General features: G+C 34.8%; 2 protein-coding genes across 3 annotated transcripts; both read left to right on the top strand.

Annotated features, from left to right (window-relative positions):
- Nucleotides 1–1,187: 1,187 nt before the first annotated feature.
- Nucleotides 1,188–3,944, top strand: LOC101203202 (sister chromatid cohesion protein DCC1). The gene is made up of 4 exons (XM_004133906.3): nt 1,188–1,466; nt 2,052–2,212; nt 2,289–3,206; nt 3,285–3,944. The coding sequence occupies exons 2-4, from the start codon at nt 2,052–2,054 to the stop codon at nt 3,385–3,387; spliced, it is 1,182 nt and encodes a 393-aa protein (XP_004133954.1). The 5' UTR covers nt 1,188–1,466; the 3' UTR covers nt 3,388–3,944.
- Nucleotides 3,945–5,308: 1,364 nt separating this feature from the next.
- On the top strand, nt 5,309–18,298 carry LOC101220726 (DNA replication ATP-dependent helicase/nuclease JHS1). 2 transcript variants are annotated; one of them, XM_011652523.2, is made up of 34 exons: nt 5,317–5,881; nt 6,002–6,175; nt 6,240–6,461; nt 6,612–6,677; nt 6,874–7,083; nt 7,186–7,239; nt 7,322–7,383; nt 7,958–8,090; nt 8,224–8,334; nt 8,526–8,622; nt 9,103–9,185; nt 9,772–9,837; nt 9,963–10,118; nt 10,271–10,326; nt 10,469–10,526; nt 10,602–10,712; nt 10,789–10,845; nt 11,522–11,656; nt 11,753–11,977; nt 12,074–12,148; nt 12,316–12,437; nt 12,511–12,583; nt 12,683–12,787; nt 12,900–13,067; nt 14,034–14,103; nt 14,182–14,333; nt 14,985–15,062; nt 15,144–15,236; nt 15,332–15,469; nt 16,328–16,367; nt 16,467–16,540; nt 16,694–16,831; nt 17,487–17,606; nt 17,887–18,298. In XM_011652523.2, exons 1-34 carry the CDS (start codon nt 5,417–5,419, stop codon nt 18,037–18,039), a joined length of 4,140 nt encoding a protein of 1,379 aa, XP_011650825.1. In that variant the 5' UTR covers nt 5,317–5,416; the 3' UTR covers nt 18,040–18,298. The 2 variants fall into 2 exon arrangements, 1 of the variants encoding a protein (XP_011650825.1); XR_004215437.1 differs by lacking the exons at nt 16,694–16,831; nt 17,487–17,606; nt 17,887–18,298 and having other exon boundaries at nt 5,309–5,881; nt 15,151–15,236.
- Nucleotides 18,299–19,101: the final 803 nt, after the last annotated feature.

Genomic DNA, 19,101 nt, shown 5'->3' with positions numbered 1-19,101 from the left:
GTAATTGGGAAAAGGACAACTCCAAACAAAATTGAAAATTCATTCACCTCTTCACATTTAACATGCCTTTTTAAATTTAGGGTTTAGAGTTTGAAAACACGAGTCGGTTAGAATTGAATGTGTGAATATTTTGTTTGAAGTTTCATGTGTCTACGCTTACCAAGGGGCACTATTTTCAAACTCAACTCAGTACATTCATATTTTTTCAATCCAAACAAATGACTACTAAACAACAAACTATATCACGTAGTTAGAAAATCTGACTTTAATAACAATAATTATTTCCGCGGTCATTTTCAAAGAGCAAATGAATTTAAGTATAGTTACGAAAATATAAAAAAAATTCAAGACTATATTATTAATAAAAGTTGATCAGTGTCTTAATTGAGATAGAATGTAAAATTTTGTTATTTTTGTAAATATTTTTAATAGTTTTTTCGTTTACGATAAATTTTCTTACTTCAAACTAAAAAATTGCTTTTATAGGCATATTTTGAGGTACAAAGATGGAATTTAGACACTTGAAAATATGACGTGTGACGTAATGAGATTTAAATATTTTAATATCACTAAAGTGAACAATAATATACAAATACGAAAATTGCAATGGATGATTATTTTATGAATAATAATTAAAGATATAGTAACATTTAAAAAAAATTGCAAATATAGCAAAACTATCACTGATAGACTTGTATCGCTGTTGACTTCATATGGTATATCAGTTATATACCAATATTTGTAACATGGTCTATTAGTGATAGACCTACAAAACTGAGCAATCTTATATCAGACTAGACTCTTTTTGTAGTTGGATCTCCAAGTTTTTGGAATGTCCCAAATTCTACTTGAGTGTCCAAATCTGGGTCAATCCCAACAAAGACATCTCTGAACAAGGTTCTCGCACCATGCCAAATGTGTATGAAGAAGAAGAGCAAAGCAAAGGAAGCATGCCCAGATAGAATTTGACAAAATTTGCTATATTTGTAATTTTTTTAAAATTATGCTATATACTTAATTAATTTAAATTTAAATGGTAAATTTGCAACTATCCCCTACAAATACTCCTTACAAATAGTTATAGATATTTGGGCCAAACTCAAGCTTTGTTTTCGTGGACTGGATTGGGCCTTGGGCCCATCGGTGAATCAAACCCTAAAATAAAGAAAAAAAATCTCAAGTTTTGGCGGGAATTGATTTAGCGCGAATGGACTCTTCGCTATTGTTCTTCTCGGCAAATCGTCGGCCGTCTTTGTATCAGTTTCTCAAGGATTTCTTTAACTCCCTCCGGTTCCTAAATCTCGGCACTTACCGTTTCACTATCCAATTTGAACATTTCTTTGTGTAATGTTAGGTTTTTCTTTGATTCTGTAATTGTTCCGCTAATCTCTTCGATGTGTCCCGAAAACGATGAATGAGACGATAGCGGCAGCGCATTGGAAACTCTGATTTCAAGGATTTCGGAGGTAAAAGTTTTGATGATCAGATTCGTTGTGTTGCTTCTGGTAGGAATAATTTGATAGACTTGTGTTACAAACTTGTTATAGGGTTTCGTTTTATATTTGCTGACATTTTGCTATGAATTATTATTTTTTACAATTACCTTATTCCAAATGATGCAATGATAGAGAAACCCCGAAAACCCTCTCTCTCGGTCACTCTGCTATCCTCTTGCTAACTTGCTATTCATTTGAACCCTATTTCCTCCATCCAGATCTCAGAAGTAGTCGCTTCATAATTTTTTAAGCAGAAATGTTGCTGACGGTTATATGATTATGGAGCTGTAATTTTTTATAGTTGTAGACTCAATAGGTTTTGAGCTGTAATTTTTTATAATTGGAGACTGAGAATTATGATCTGCATCTTTAATTATATTGCCAAATCTTGTAGGAGTGTTCTCATGAGTGTAGTTAGAGATCAAATCTTTCTGAATATGTTGTGTCTAGTTTATAGTGTAGCTTTTGGGATTAATCCCAGTTCAACAGTATCTTGAAAAGTGGTTAGATACTTAAATGTAGCCAACTTGATGTGTTTTGGTTCCATTTTGGAAGATGGAGCAGAAGAATCCACATGGAAAAGGTGCGGATGCAGTTTTAAATCTTCAGCCAAACTCCTCGATCTCTATTGCATATCACTCACTCTTTGGTCCACATGATGATTTGGTACTTCTGGAGGTCGATGAAAAGCTTCTGGAAGAAGTCCTGCACCAACGGTAAATAAAGGAAACCATATGTTAATTTGTTAGAATTCTTTTGAATTGGTCTAACTTTGAGGATATCTCTTCTCAGAGTAAGCATCAGAGGACAGCCAGAAGAAGATGCAGTCTTTTGCACAAAGTCGAAAACTTATGGAATCAAATACGTGGGAACTTCCAATTCTGTACTTCTTATACCGCCATCCGGTCGATCAGAATACTATACTAATGAGCTAGACAGCCATCAGAAGGACAACAGTAAAGAAGTTGCCCCTGTGATTAAAGTTGCTCCAGGTATCATGGAACTTCATGAGATTGCTCCAAGGATTGATAAGCTTAAATTGCTTCTCTCAGAGGAACATTACAGCTTTGCCGATGAGTGGGAAAACGAAGCAGTGGACAAATATGAAAAGCGAATGTATAATTGGGATGATCTCATAAACAAGGTTCAGGCTAGTGACAATGAACTGAAAGCTGGATTACAAGCGCTTTCTGCAGTTGAGATTGATGGGTACTGGAGAATTGTGGATGAGAAATACATGGACTCCATGCTACAGATGCTTTTGCATAACAGGATTTTAAATGACTGGTCTCTAGATGCGCTTGATGAAGGTGTAATCATGAACGTGATGAAAATGGATGGTTTTCCTGAAAAACTTGTACAGCATTGTCTCCATGTTTATGGTGATAAATTGGATGAACATGAGGGGAAAAGTTGTTTATGGAGATTAAACGAGAAGCGGGTCTGTGTGCATTTTGCAAGAGAAGTCTTGAGGAAAGGAAAGATGAAGCTAGAGCATCTCATGGATGAATGGAGGCAGAAAATCCCACTAGGAATGTGTGCCAACTTTGACATGTTGGAAGGTGAAGTTTTGACTGAGAGGCTTGGTGTTGAGACATGGGTTCGTGGTTTCCGAGTTTGTCAATTGCCATCAAATCCTGCCGAGCGATTCACCATTTTGTTTAAAGAGCGACCAAAATGGGAGTGGAAAGATTTGCAGCCCTACATCAGGTTTGTTTGCTATACTGTCTTATTGATAATTTGTTCTTTGTACATGGAAACTTATAACTTCTATGTTTTAACTTTCAGGGATCTTACAGTTCCAGGCCTTTCATCAGAAGGTTTGCTTCTCAAATACACCCGAAGAACTCAACCGAACCCCGAAGCAGAAGCTGTGTTCAGTGCAAGATAGATTGATAATTCGTTGTACCATAATAACCAAACTTGCTCTGAATGACAGGTCTGTAAATTGCTCAACGTTCCACCTGGGTTAGACTTAATCATATTCATCCAGTTCTAGTGAAGAAATCCGGTTGATGGTGTGATGACGATGAGGTTGATCAAATAACCTTAACTTCTGAGTTCTTGGATGACTCCATTACTCTCAGAAAAGAGATCCAAGTATTCCACATTCTTGGAAGTTCGTATTTATCATGACTTTACTCGAACAAGTTCAGTTCTTTAGAACATACAACCGTGTCATTGAGTTGTAAGAAGTCCCTATTTCTTGGTTTCAGGTGGTGCAAGTTTTTTCATTACAATTCAGATGAACATAATAGAGGATTGAACGCCTAAAGTTTCGTCTTTATGCCATCAACTAGCTTTTGATTTCTATATTAGCCTGTAAATAGAGACATTGATTTCTTATGGTCTTTTGAGACAAAGGGAACTTTTTCTCCCCCAGCTAATCAACAAATTTCTATTGAGGATTTGTAAGTGTAGAATAAACTACTACACTGATGGTTTAAATTTAAACTGGAAAAATGTGTTTAATTGAAAGTTGTTGATATAGAGTGAGTTTGGTATTACAACTTGAACGGTAAACACTCAATTCAAACACGTCTTGGACTACATTACAACTCAAATTCATCCATTGTTAACGGCCCTTGGGGAAAAAATGGAGAAGAAAGGAGTTGTGTTTTTTAAATAGGTTAAAGTATCTAATGGTTGTCTATGTAAACCGGATTCCGATTAGTGGCTTCGATGCAGAAACTGCTTTCATGACAAACTTGGGTATTTGGTGTCTCGTAAAAAATTGAGTTTATAGTATAATGTAATCCATAACCCATGTTTAGATTGAATGGATTAGATCAAAACTTATTTTGTTTTGAAAGTTTCTAACTTGAATCCATGACCCATATTCACATTTTATGATCTGATCTTTGTCTTTGATACTCATGCTTTTCAGCACTTTGTTATTTTCAGTAATCGTGATTATATTTTAGTAACTGTGATTGTACTCCAACCCCCCTTGTATGTCTTACATCGATATCAAAAGGAGGAAATAATACCGATTTTCTTTCCTATTTAAATAATATGTGTTGTTAGTTTTGTTTGTTATTTGCTAATTTATTTAGGACGCACCCATGGTTCTTTTTATTTGTTTCCCAAAGCTCATTATGTGTACTTCTTTGCTGGGCGGTGTTTAAGTCCAAAACATTTTTAGTAGTGCACAACTATCGTAAAGAAATGTAGGAAGTTGAAATTTTTAGCCAAATTCTAAATAAAAAATAGTTTTTATGAACTCCTTTTTTTATATCTCAAAATTTAGTTTGGGGTTTTAATTACCTAGTAAAAACTTTGAAATACAGGAATTTTCCAGAGATAAGTAAATTTGTTTGTTTAAAATGAAAATAGCTTTTTATACCTAGGTTTTCAATATAGTTTTCATTTATCTTTATATTTCAAAACACTATATTTTAATTTGAGATATCAATTTGGTTCCTACAAAGCTTCAATTAATTGATTTTACACAGTTATCCCCGGTGGTAGTTTTTTGTCAGTTATTAGCATTTTTACTACAATTTGTTGTTGAAGACGTAAAAAAAAATACATTTGAAACATATTCGTATATAGTATTTTCTTGTATTAAAATTTTACAAATTAATTATGAAGACTAAAATAATATTGAAAAAAAAAGAAAGAGGAAAAATTAGGTTAGGTTAATTCAACTTCAAATAGCATGGGTTAGGTTGTTACGTTCAGTTGGGCTTTTGTGTTGTTCGAAACCCTAACTTCATGGGCTCACAATTGGGCCAATCGGGAAAAGCCCAGTCCAAATTATCCAGTGGCGAATCAATCGTTTTGGCGGGAAACCAGAAAACACACTCAACAAATGGTATAAGCAAAGGCCGGTTCTTCACTCATACGTCTCCGGTGAAAGCCCGATGCCGGTAATTGAGCGCCAGGTTCAAGAGCTTCACTTCCGATAAAGCTTCACAATGCCTCCAAGGAAGAAGCCTTCTTCCAAGAAACTCAATTCAAATCAACAATCACAGCCTTCCAAGTTCGGAATCGAACACTTCTTCGAACGACACTCTCAAAATGTTTCGCATTCTCAGAAGATTTCTTCACAAACTTCCGATTCGAAGACTGATGTTTCCAACTCAATGAATCGTGGAGATGATCGGAATATGGGACGGTTAGATTCTAAGGACGCGGCTGGGGCTGCGGCGGCGACAGCTCAGAAGTCAGAGTCGAGGGTGCTTCTTGTGAGTGATGCGGTTTTAGCTTCTGAAAACCCTAAGGTACTGCAGAGGAATGATGCTAGTTGTTCGCCTCTGAATACGACGCCTGAGAATTTGATTGCAGCTCGTGGAAATGATGGCGATGACTCTTCTAACGAGCTCTCTCCAGAATTTTCCAAGTCCGTTTCCCTGAAGCGCTTCAAGTTCTCTCCCGGGATGGTAACTTTAGATTTTTTCTGGTTTTGCTCTTTGTTTTCTTGTTGTAGATTGGTCGTTCGTTTTAAATGCATTGGCCACATTGATGAGTTTTACTTACTAGAGTTAAAAAATGGTGAATAGCTGATTAAGCAAAGTCAGGACGAGGGGACTAGAACTGATGAGATTACATGGAAGATATCTCCAGTAAACGAAAGGCTTCAGGCTGTTTCGAAGCAATTGCCGGAGACTATAAGAGTTTTGGCGAACTCATCAAGGCTAAGCTCTTTGAGAATTAGACAGTGTTCACGAAATAAGGTATTAAATATTGAGTATAAGTTGGGTCTCTTGGCTCTTGGGTTCACTAACAATATCTTTACAGACTTCCTCTGTCGAGTCTGGGAACTTTGAGCAGTTGAGTTCACCAAACCCGAAACCTTCTGAAAGATCAATAGCTTCGTTAAATAAGACTGGATTGAAAAGGGTAAATCCTAAGCATGACGGGGAACCCATTGGAGTTGTGAATGATAGTTTGAGTAGCTCTAGAGTAGCTAACAGTCCGAGTCGATTCCAGACGCCCCCATCTTTGTCATACTGCGACAAGGTAACGATTTCTTTCTTCATTAACTGTATGTCTTGTTTCTGAGAGGTTATAACTTTTATGTACTTTTTTAACTTTGAATTTTTAAAATCTTTATTATGGTCTACGGATTGCCATATAATTCATATGCTTTATGCCGTTATTGGCCTGTAGGTTGCCAATGATGTTGCTGCATGTAATGAAGCACCTGATCATCCTATTTTAAGACCACACAAAAAGGTATTACATTATAATACTACTTATTGGTCTTTCTGCTTTTGTGTTTTGCTGTTGTTTGGTCCAATTTCTAGCCAGCTTCCTGACCTGGTGGGTGGGTTTTTTCATTTCTCAGAATAGTTATACTTGTTGGTCGAGCAAGTTTACTTTCTATTACTTTATGGACATTCGATACCTTCTTGCTTCTTCGTTTTTGCAGGCATTACTTGAGCTTTTGGATCAAGTAGAAGATGTCATTGCCGTTGATACAGTGGCTTCTTCAATTGACTTGGGGGACGATTCATCTGAATTAAAAGGTAGAAATGGTAAAACATTGACTGCCAGAGTTGATTCAGCTGCAATGAAAATCCCTAAACGGGTTTCAGACACTGTAATGAAGGCATGCCCTTGTGATTTTCTTGTCTTGGAGGTATGTTTCACCTTTTCAAACAGAGTTCATCTTTAGGATTGCTAGTCGTTTAGTTGCTTATTGGTGATTTTTATTAATACACTGATTCTACTTGTGCCAAAGGTAACAGAGAAATGTGAGCTGGCTGATACGTATGGAGTAAAACGCTCGTATAAGGTTTCGTGTAAGCCTATTCACTAATTTTTACCTTTCCTCACCATATCAAGTAAATTAATAAGGTAAAACAATGGATTTTCAGGTTCTGCGTTTGTTAAATGAGCAAAGTGGAGAAGAACGGGCTGCATATCTTTGGGAAGACTGGTAAATAGATAAATATTTTGTGCTGCTAAGACTAGTAATTGTTCTGCAATCTCTCTCTTAAGTTATGCTTTTTCATATCTCCACTCTAATTACAGTTACAATTTGAATTGAATCTGAAGGGAAAAAAGTGTAAAGAGTATAATAGCTCTTTCTTGATTAACATTTTCCTTTCCTTGCTGCAGCCTTCTTAAATACATTCTTCATTTTAAGACCGCATCACATCACGATATAGTATTGATGTACTTGTTGTGTTCCTTCACTTGTATTTCACTCTACCATGCCCTGATGAAGAGATAGACTATTACTGTGTCAAATTGCTAGTGGACTTAAGACAGAGGCTTTAAGCTTAGTTCATGTTTTTAATATTCTATTGGCAACCAAATGTATGTGGTTGTTTTTTGTGGACTGTGAATAGTTGAAGTATATGCAAGTTGTCCTAGCACTCACGAATATGGAAAAAGAATTAAAATTGAATTTTAAAAAAAACTTCATGAAGCTTTTTGATATTGAAGGTGAATTTGTTTATTAAACCCACCTCCTGTTCTTTAAACTTTCCTATCCATTGCTTCATCAGGTTTGACAGTATTATTGCTCCTGGAGACACTGTGAATGTTATTGGTGAATTTGATGACCAAGGAAGATGTCATGTTGACCGCGACAATAATTTCGTTATCCTACACCCCGATATACTAGTGTCAGGGACTCGGGTAATGTGATTACTTTGCCAAATACTTGGCACATCCGCTTGGGTTGGGGTGCCTTTGTGAGCTACTGAATCAAAGTTTTTGTTTGATAGTCATCAATCAATTATTGTAATCTCCAATCAGAAATGATTTCTAGGTTGCTGGTCATTTGACCTGTCCAAGGAGGAGTGTTCTTGATGAGAGGCTGAAAAGTAACGAACAGTCTGTTGCAGCATTAATTGGTACTTTGCTGCATCAGGTTTTTCAGGTTTGTAGCTCTATCATGACCTTTTAGTGTGAATGGACACATAGATACATACTTATTATTGGACACTTAATCTCAACATTTGTACGTACAATTTGTGTACCTGTATGCTTATGACCGTCTTTTTAAGACTTTTTGACGCAAGCTTTTAGCATTTACCAATCTCTCTCATTTTAATTCATTTTGTTTTGAAGGCTGGTCTTGTAGAAGAGGCACCGGCTGTAGCCTTTTTGGAAGAGGTTTCAAGAACGGTGCTTCAGAAAAGTATGGAAAATGTTTATGCATGCGGAGGTAAACTTCTTTTGTAATTTGTAGTCGTTCGGTCATTGATGGTATTATTGGGAAAAGTGCAAAGGATCGTTTCATATCTTTTAAGAGGGAGGCGGCAAATGGATCTAATATAGTTATTTTGTTCAGCTTCCCCCATTTTGATTGAAATGCTCCACCTGCACTGTGTGATTCAGTATTCTTGGTTTTACGGCACAGTGCCTAGAATTTTGAAGCTAGAGCCTCTAGGCCATTCCGTTAACTTCAAGGGACTATTTGTAAACGATCTTGCCATGATTTTGTTGGATACTTTGAATCTTTGCTTCAGCCAACTGTGGCATAAAAAAATTTGCACGATCAAATTCCCCCCTTTAGTTTAAGTGCCATAAAAAATTTCAATGTTTACATCTGTTAAATCTATCGGTTTTAATATTTTATCGATAAGTCACAACAATAATTTATGATTTGAATGATTAATTTTCTTTACACTATCTTGGGGTGCAGCAAATGAAAAGGATATACGCATAACCATGAATGAAGCAGTTCCAAAAATTTTACATTGGATCGCCATGTTCAAAGGCCCAATGGTGAGAAAATTTCATGTTTAATCACATTTACATAATCTTACCCAAACATGGAACTGTGGTTGCTAAATTATTTTCATTTCCCATTCCTGATGAATATGCAACTTTTTGAAATTATATCAGTTTATCTACGGTGGTGTATAAACTTGATAATTTTTTCATAGGTCGGGATTTCAGTTGTAAATTAAGTTTTCACAAGTTAATGTTTTTCTAAATGTCGAATGTGGTGTTATTAGACACGATTTGGATTTATTTTCAATTTTTTAAATTAATCTGAACTAGGCATTTATAGTCGCAGAGTTTTTGCGTATGCATTGCTTATTATACTCCTATGCAGGTACAAAACATTTTGAGATTTGCATGCATTACGTTGTCTCTGGATGTCTGTATTTTTCTCTATTTTGCATGCTGCATTTTTTTTCTTTTATGCTTGCACTCATATGTTAGGTAGTTTGTTGGACTAGATACTGCTTTGTATTTAAGTACGTGCTGTATAGTTGCTTCTATGTTTGAGTTTGACACCTGTCAATATGAAGCAAATACGTTCTTTTATTTGTTTTAAGTAAATTCTTGCTTTCATTGGTAACAGGGTTCTAAAGCACCTTCTATTGAGTTTAGATCTGAGGATGATCCCAGGAAAGTTAGTATATCAGAGGTAGGTATTATGAATGCTCGTTTAACCATTACTGAACCTTTCACAACATGATGCATCACATTCTTGTTAAGTGCTTGTTGCAAGTTTGTATGAATCTGTATTCTTACGGAAACTTCCATTTTTAGGTGATTGATATTGAGGAGATGGCTTGGGCTCCCAAATATGGTTTGAAAGGAATAATTGATGCTTCTGTCAGGGTAAATGTAATGTCAGATTATAATAAATGTGCCGTGAATGTCATGCCTTTAGAGTTTAAAACCGGAAAGGTGCCAGCTGGCCAGGCAAGTATGTGATTCCTTTAGCTCATTTTTGTGCAGGGTTCCCTGTAGGATTGGACTTTTGTGGTTTCTTGTAGATCATTCATTTTCTTAAGAAAATTCTTTTGTAGTAATTAGTATTTAGTACAGCATGATAATCCTGATCTATTCTGCAGTCCTCCATGGAACATTGCGCCCAAGTGATCTTGTACACACTACTTATGTCTGAGAGGTATATACATTTTACTCATTTTCTTTTTATTTTCATAGGTCTGTTCTATAGATGATATTTAGTTTGCCTTTTATGCAATCGTTGTTGGATGTGTGAATGATTGTAGTATGTATTTTTTTTATTTGCTCTGTATTTGTGATAGGTATCAAAAACATGTTGGTTATGGTCTCCTGTACTATCTTCGGTCAAATCAGACACAGGTAAAAAATCAGAGTCATTTGTACGTTTATTTTTCTGTGCTGGAAGAATGTTTAAATTATATGAACCTTGTGAAGGGTATCCGGGTTCAAAGATCTGACTTGGTAGGGTTAATCATGCGTCGCAATGAGCTTGCAAATAACATCCTCAAGGCATCAACTGCACAATCACTCCCCCCTATGTTACAGGTAGGTTCTTCCTAAACATGGTTCTGTACATCTCTATAGAATCATTGAACGTCTACATACTATTTTTTTGATACAGATTCCAAATGTGTGCAAAGGATGCCGCCATCTTGATGTTTGCACCATTTATCATAAGGTATGTAGATGTAGGTTCTGAATGCAATTATATAGATTATTGAGTTAATTGTTGCTTCGTTCCCATGTTATTTACATGCAACTGTATGCTTTGGGTCTTCCTGTTACCAAAATTTGTCTTAAAGCATTCATATCATCTATTTTCATATATAATCCCTGTGCTTTTCAAGTTTAATTTCTTTGGAATTTCTATTGAGCTCTGGCCTTCAAAAAGTTGTTGCTCTTAATATCTTCTAACAAGTAAGTCCAAAGGCAGGGCAATCCGATTTGAAGACCCTTTCCCTATCCTGCGTTGTCTAAATGTGTATCTGCACAGTTTGTGGGATGTGAGGTCACATAATCCGAGTAAAAGACTCAATTCCTTGCACATTATTTTAAATATTTGTGCTCTTTGAACTAGTGGCTAACAAGTCAATTTTTTCAGGTCAGTGTCACCTGATGCTTCACAATAGTTTTTATGCTAAACATGAGCATCAGTTGTCTAAAAACTTGCGGTAAACCTTTGAAGTATGCATAATTCCTGCAATGTTAAAGAGAAGTAGAAGAGTTGGCAACCTTTTCATTAATTCTCATGTCTGAGTTGTTTCTGTGGGGACATTACTTGTCGGCTGATGTTTTCCTTTTTGTTTTATCTCTCTGTTGATGGTTGACTGGTGACAAAATTTTAAATACTGCAGATGCAAAATGGAAGCAAAGAGACCAGTGGGCTTGGAGTCTTATTTGAATCTCATACAGATCACTTGCAAGCTTCTCATGGTATTTTCTTTCAGCATTGGGAAAGATTGATTGATTTAGAGGCCAAGGAGATGGAGGTTAAATTTTGAATTTCAAATGTATCGTATAAACTATTCATTTCACATGCTTATTTATGCCAATGCTAAGTCCAGTTGACTATGATGCTCTTTCAGCTTGTAAAGAGGGGAGTTTGGCACTCACGTAGTACAGATAAAAATCAAACGTCTACCTGTCTTTCTTCTATTGTTCTTAGTACGTTGGATGACCAACCACATTGTACTTTTGAAAAGGACAACCGAATCAGCTACTGTTTTGTGCGTCAAGATTCAAATAATGATAGTTCAAACACTGCTTCAATAAATGACATGGACAGTTCACTTAGAGTTGGTGACTATGTGGTGAGGCCCTTTCTCCTTGAATGGAAAATATTCTGCATGTACTCTATAAAATTTCTTCCAGTAACTAATCAGTGATTTCTGTTGCTTGTTTTTTAGATACTCAGTACAGATTCTGGGCATTTGACCCTAGCGAGTGGGATTATAACAGATCTGAGCAGTGTCCATGTATCTGTAAGAGATTTTTTTGTGTGGATTTTTTTCACTTTTTGAGGGCATAGACTTGAAAGTTAGACTGGTTATTTACATAGTAGACAACTATAAATTACCGTACTGTTTGTGTTAGTGGTCAAAAGTAGTTTCTGCCTTTCAGATTGAATTGTTGGGTTGAAAACTTGTAGGTTTCTTTTTCTAAGCGTCTACGTCTGCCTGGAAGCACTTCTTCTACAGAAGCACGTGATCTTATGAAGCAGGTTTGGCGGATTGACAAGGATGAATTTATGACTTCGTTTGCAGTCATGAGGTAATAACTTGGCATAACTATTCTGCCAGACATAATGCAATGTTCTATTCTCATGTTTGTTTCCTTGCTGAAGGTTTAATCTCGTACAACTGTTTCTGCAAGGTGAGCAAAATGCTCATCTAAGGAAGTTGATAGTAGATCTTGCGGTAAATGCTTATTTACACCTTTGTGCTATTGAAAAGTATCCGTTCCTCGCCTCCTCATAGATTTTTTATTTATTGGCATGACCGTGTTTTCACTTGTAGGCTCCAAGATTTGATGGTGGATGCATATTCAGCCAGGATCCAGCAATATCTTACATTTGGTCAGAGAAGAATTTAAATGATGACCAACGGCGAGCTATAATTAAGGTGTCTCATGCTAACTTGAGTCACCTACTCTATCTCATTCCCCGTATTCATTTTTTGGTTTTTCACCAAAGATGAGCTATTCTGACTTGAAATTGTTCCATGGTCATTTTAGATACTTACAGCAAAGGATTATGCCCTGATTCTAGGAATGCCTGGAACAGGCAAGACATCCACAATGGTTCATGCTGTGAAGGCATTGTTGATGAGAGGTGTATCTATTTTGCTCACGTCTTACACAAACTCTGCTGTTGATAATTTACTTATCAAACTGAAATCTCAGGTAACTGCTTTACACTTTTTAAGGACTCTTCGTTATATTCGGTTTCAAGAAAAGGACTCTTCATTATATCTCTCTTCTTGAGAGATATTTCAATTATGGTTCCCGTAGTATACATTTGATACACTGCACAATCCATAAAGTCCGTCAAATTTGATGCTGTTTTTCTTTCAAGTTCCCATTACATTGGTAACCGTAGTAGTTGGATGATCATCTTTAAGTTTTCACTTGATGACATTTACTAGGTCAAGGATGGAAATATTAAACATCAATTAACATATTGGATGCAGGTTTTTCTAGGAGTTAATCGAGAAATTCACAAGAGTGCAAATCTAATTGGAACAAAACTAATAAGAATGTCCGTTAAGTACCAGAATAAGTAGTATTTATATTTTGTTTGTATATTGATATTTAGACTGGTTATTGAGTATCTTAAAGTAACTTTGTGTCAAAGTCAAACATGAAAGTTATAGATTATAATAAATAAACATTGCGGTAGCTTGTTTTAGTTAGAGTAATTGCCTTGAGGAAATTTGAGAGATTGTTTGAAGTTTGGAACACTACTATTTTCCTGTTGGATTTATGTGTCTAAGCTTATTTGTTATATTCCTTCGGAGCTATTATTATTTGTCAGTGCCAATATAATATCAAATTTCAGTCTGCAAATAGTTTAAGCTTTTGGGTCAATCGATAGTTTAACAATATTTTTTGTCACAATTTATTTGACCTCCTTATGATTTGTATTACTGTTGTTGTTTTTCGTGAGGCTTTTTTCTTTGAGTTTTTGTGAGGTTTCATAACATTACGCATGTGCATGCATGGTCTGTAAAAGAATTTTGTAACCTTAAATTTCTTGGTATGTATCAGAAGTGTGTATTCCAGTTTTACTCATCTTTAGTCATCTAATCACTTATAAACGTGTCCTGCAAGTTGGTTCACTCTTGTTAATTTGTCTCTTACAAACTGCAGAACATTGATTTTATACGGATTGGAAGAATCAATGCAGTGCATGAAGATATTCGCAGCCATTGCTTCTCGGGTCTGATTTTGCCTATTCTTTAGTTTCCTATCTGGATACTTACTCTTCTTTATGTAACTGTAAAGTTTTCTTCGACAGAGTTGAACATTCAAAGTGTGGAAGACATCAAAATGAGATTGGACCAAGTGAAAGTTGTTGCAGTTACCTGTTTGGGGATAACTAGTCCCTTACTCGTCAATAAAAAATTTGATATATGCATAATGGATGAAGCTGGACAGACCACTCTTCCGGTATGTAGAACTTAATGGATCGTCTGTTGCAAAATTTATTTTAGCAGTATGATTATACAATGCTCGTTGATTATCAAATGTTTTTGGGATTAGTTAGCACTTGATCTGTTTAATGGGTAAATAATAAGAGAGTTAGGCATCCTTCATTTCTTTAATAATAGCATCTCATAAACAAATTCACGGATAGAGTGTTGCATAAAATTAAATGATGGCATTAAAACCTAGAGGATGTATGGTCGAACACTTGATGATAAATGTGTTTTAGGGGTCCTGTTAAGTTGATTGAGTTTTGAAATTTGAAGTTAATATGTTGAAGTAAGTTGGTGTTTAGAGTGTAAAATTGTAAAGATGAAGTTTCTCAATATATGCAAACTTTAATAGTGAACACTAGTAAACACTATTGAAGTTCGTAGGTTTGAGTTATTTTGAAGCTTCTTTATCTGCAATATAATACGAATGTATTAAAAAATTGGCGAGAAATACTCATTAAAGCTTCAACAATTAAACCGTAAATGTATTACCTTGTATTCATCTTCTACAATTATTCGTTGTTTTATGTTGGCTTTTAATGAGCTTTTTTATGACGTTAATCAAGACTTGTTGAAAAGAGGAATATCAATGCTTATTTAATTTTCATACTTTTTCCCTAAGGTTTCCCTTGGGCCTTTGATGTTTGCTTCTACATTTGTCCTTGTTGGCGATCACTATCAGTTACCTCCTCTTGTTCAGGTATCATGCGTAACTATTTGGATTAAATTCTCCTTTTTATGGCGCACTTTTTTTGAAGTTACCATTCTCATTCCTTTCTAGAGTACAGAGGCTCGGGAAAATGGACTGGGGATAAGCTTATTTTGTAGGCTTTCAGAAGCACATCCTCAAGCAATTTCTGCTTTACAAAGCCAGGTTTTTGTTCTTTTACTAGATTTAATCTGTGAGCAAGTATATCACTTCAGATGATTTTGCCGACATCAATTTACTAGGTTTCTCTGTGAGTGTAGTATCGCATGTGCCGAGACATTATGGAATTATCAAATGCTTTGATATATGGAGACAGATTGCGTTGTGGTTCTGAAGAAACAGCAAATGCAAAGCTTGAATTTTCAAGTTCAAAGTTGTCTTCATCTTGGCTTAAGGAGGTTATGGTCTTTTTTAACTTTTCATCATACTATCATCTTTATCAATTGGGTTAATTCTGCCTCAATAAAACAGATTTTCGTTATTTTTCACGTGAAGAGTTGACACTTGATAGACTTTAAATTACTAATTTGCTGTTTTGTTTTGTTTTTGCTTTTGTTTTTGTTTTATGTTCTTATATTTTATTTAATATTTTATATATACTCATTAACCTTATTTGAAGGGTCAGACATCTTTTCGTCGGGCAAGCAATGATCTATACGTCTAACAAGAATTTATTCGACTGCACAATAAATTTCAAGTCTAGGATTCTTGTGTTAAAAGGAATTGTCATATTTAGGTTTTCCTTGTTTCAAATGATCCAAGTTATTTTGGTCCAGTTTTGTAACCCTTTTCTTTTTTGTTTTTAACTTTTGAAAATTTAGCCTTAAAGATCCCTACTCTACCTATTGATTTGTATGTTTTCTTGTCGTTACATAAGGAGCGTTTACAAAATTCAAACCAAAATTTGATAACTAAAAAAAGTAATTTTCAAAAGCAACTTTTGGTTTTTAAATTTGACTAAAAGTTTATATGCTTTTATAGAAAATAGGAAACTGTTATCTAAGAAATTGTGTGAAAACAAGCATAATTTTCTAAAACCAAATGGTTACCATAGTAGTCTTTGTATTTCACTTTTACCGAACAACTACTTAAGTAGAATTGAAAAAGGAAAAAGTTAGACAATCATTTTATAAGTAGCTGTTTATTAGATGTATGAAACTTAGGGTTTTAAATTGGATATTAAAAGTTTCTTATCATTTCTCTAAAATTTCCTTGTCTTAACTCAAAACTAATGCACTTCCTTTTCATGTTTCCAGGTTCTAAACCCATGCAAACCAGTTATCTTTGTTTGTACAGGTTCTCAAATATATCCTTATTGCCTTCTAACTTCAGTTCTTCGGTCTAAGTTTATCAATGGTTATTGTTTGCTATCTGAATCATGTCCAACAACTGTAGATTTGTTACCTGCTTACGAGACAAGAGATCACAAGATTGTGAACAACCCAATTGAAGCTAACATATTAGCAGAGGTGCAAGCTTCGCTTTGACGTTTCTTTTGACACTTTTTATTTATTTATTTATCATTTTTGTAATAAAAGGAAACCAAAATTGGTTATTGGAGCAGGGAAAGTTAGATGAAATTTCTCCTCGTGGCATTGATCTCTATTTTCATAATTTTATAGGTGACGAAAGGATTGCTTGATGGTGGAATTAAGGGGAGTGAAGTTGGGATTATTACTCCGTATAACTCCCAGGCAAGCATCATTCGTCTAGCTATCAACATTGCCTCTGTGGAGGTACATACCATTGACAAATACCAGGTTAGCCTGATTGAAATGAGGCAATCCTTTTCCCTTCCTTTTTTTGGACAGTTATCATAGAAAGATTAGATTATCAATGAATGATTCTAAATCCTTTGTTTATTGGACCCTGTTCCCTACGCAATCTATACGTGATATGTTCAAAATTTTCATGACAATGCGGTGTCTTCAATCAATATGTATGAATAAGTTACTATTATATTTTGGAAAAAGATACACTTCACACATTTAGGCTTTTTAGATGATATCAATTTAGATCATTGAACTATTAATTGTATCTACTTAAAACCTAAACTTTTGTAAGTCTTATCAATTTATATTTCCAAGTTTTCATACATGAATCAATTTAGTCAATTATTTTAGAATCATCTAATTGTCCATTATGTAAACCAACATTTGAACAAGTCTACACACGTTTGAGAAACATGCATGGATGATTGGTAAGAATTGTGTAATTACATTGAAAGCTAAATTAAGAGTTTAATTTACTTAAATCACAAATTTCATACGAAATCTGTATAAAGACGTAAATTGATACTTACAAGAGTTCCAACTTTTAATGGATGGAATCAAGAAGTATAAATGTACAAATAGATATTTACCCCATATCTGTTTATGTTTCTATGGTTGTAATCGTTTTCTTCCTTTCTCCTAGGGAAGAGACAAGGACTGCATATTGGTGTCCTTCGTTAGGTCGAGCGAAAATCCAAAGAGCTGTACTACCTCACTCCTTGGAGACTGGCATCGAATTAACGTAGCCATTACACGTGCCAAGGTCAGAAATCACCTTTATTTTCCAGTCTCTAATAAAAAAGCTAAATATCTTTAGTTCTATGTTTGGAATGATTTTTTAGATGGTTAGATTCACCTATTGCCATGTGCAAACTTACTCTTATTAAAATTGATTTCTATTGTTTAAAAGAATCTTTGAAGTTGAAATTATTTTTCGAATGACGAAATTGATTTTAACGATATCTCAATTTCTCTCATGCATGCCATAAAATAACAAAAAATACAAATCTAATATATGACCGAAAACGTAATGAACTGTGCAGAAAAAGCTAATCATGGTGGGATCACGCAAAACACTATCAAAAGTTCCATTGCTGAAGCTTCTAATCAAGAAGGTGGAGGAGCAATCAGGCATATTAAGTGTAACAAGGAATGATATACTACATCAAAGCAACAATCTCCCTAGTTGCACATAGATCAAATTGTTGTAAAAATGTTTAATCCATCATCAAAAACTCCATTAAACGTCTACTCTCTGTTTAAAGTAATGTCAGATATGTCTCATTAATGATGGTAAAGAAAATCCCCCATTGTTCATAAAAATAAAAATGTTATAATAATAGCTAAAAGCCATGCTCCATCCAGGTCCAGGTTCTTCTCAGAGAAGGTGGTGTTTCAATTGACAACTATCAAATGCTATGTGGAAAGCACTGAAAAGAAAAAAGGTTTTGTCCTTATCTGGAAAATATGCCTTTATTTACAATTTCTGTTTCTCTCAAATCCCCATTTGACTAGGCAAGCAAAAGGCAAATTCACATTCACAAATTGCTGAACCCTTCACTTTATTTGTAGGTTGCACTTTCCACTTTCCACTTTCCACTTTGGACGGTCCAAATTCCAATCTTCATATATATCTAAATATATTGTTTGATAAATATTGAAAGCATAAGATAACACTGGCACATTGTGTCTCTGATTCCACCAAAGTAGATATTGTCATGGTTTGTCTTCACTTTACACTCGATTTTACTCACAGGTTCAATTATTTTTTAACAGAATAAGTTTGAACGACAACACCATACAATTAATAACTTTTTCAATACAAGTATAGCTTAATTGATATGAATTTGTATTCTAAAAAGTTAGTAGATTAAAACTGTAACATTTATGGTTAAGCTTTGAAACACTTATTTTAGTGTTTCAAGTCTAATTTGATTAAAATGGAAATTTTGGAGTTAAATGGATGGAATTCCACAAGTTTGGCGTCAGTCAAATTGATTTATTCCTTAGTTTTATTACTACCTTTCGGTCTATATGTTCGGTACTTTGATTGCTTGCCAGACTTGTGGGAGTTAAAAGATGGTTTGTAAAAGTTATGTTTCACAAGTTTGGATTTATGTAATAGTTATTTTAGGACAAATAAATTCTGATAGCATGTATAGCTTAAACACAAATTATTCAAATCTAGTTAATTTACACTTTCTCTCAATTTGTTAAAAGATCGTATAGATTAATAATAAATGTGAAAATGAAAAATC

This window comes from Cucumis sativus, chromosome 3 (genome assembly GCF_000004075.3).
Source record: "Cucumis sativus cultivar 9930 chromosome 3, Cucumber_9930_V3, whole genome shotgun sequence".
NCBI lineage: Eukaryota > Viridiplantae > Streptophyta > Magnoliopsida > Cucurbitales > Cucurbitaceae > Cucumis > Cucumis sativus.
Note: the sequence above shows the minus strand (reverse complement) of the source record. Positions and strands in the feature narration are given on the sequence as shown.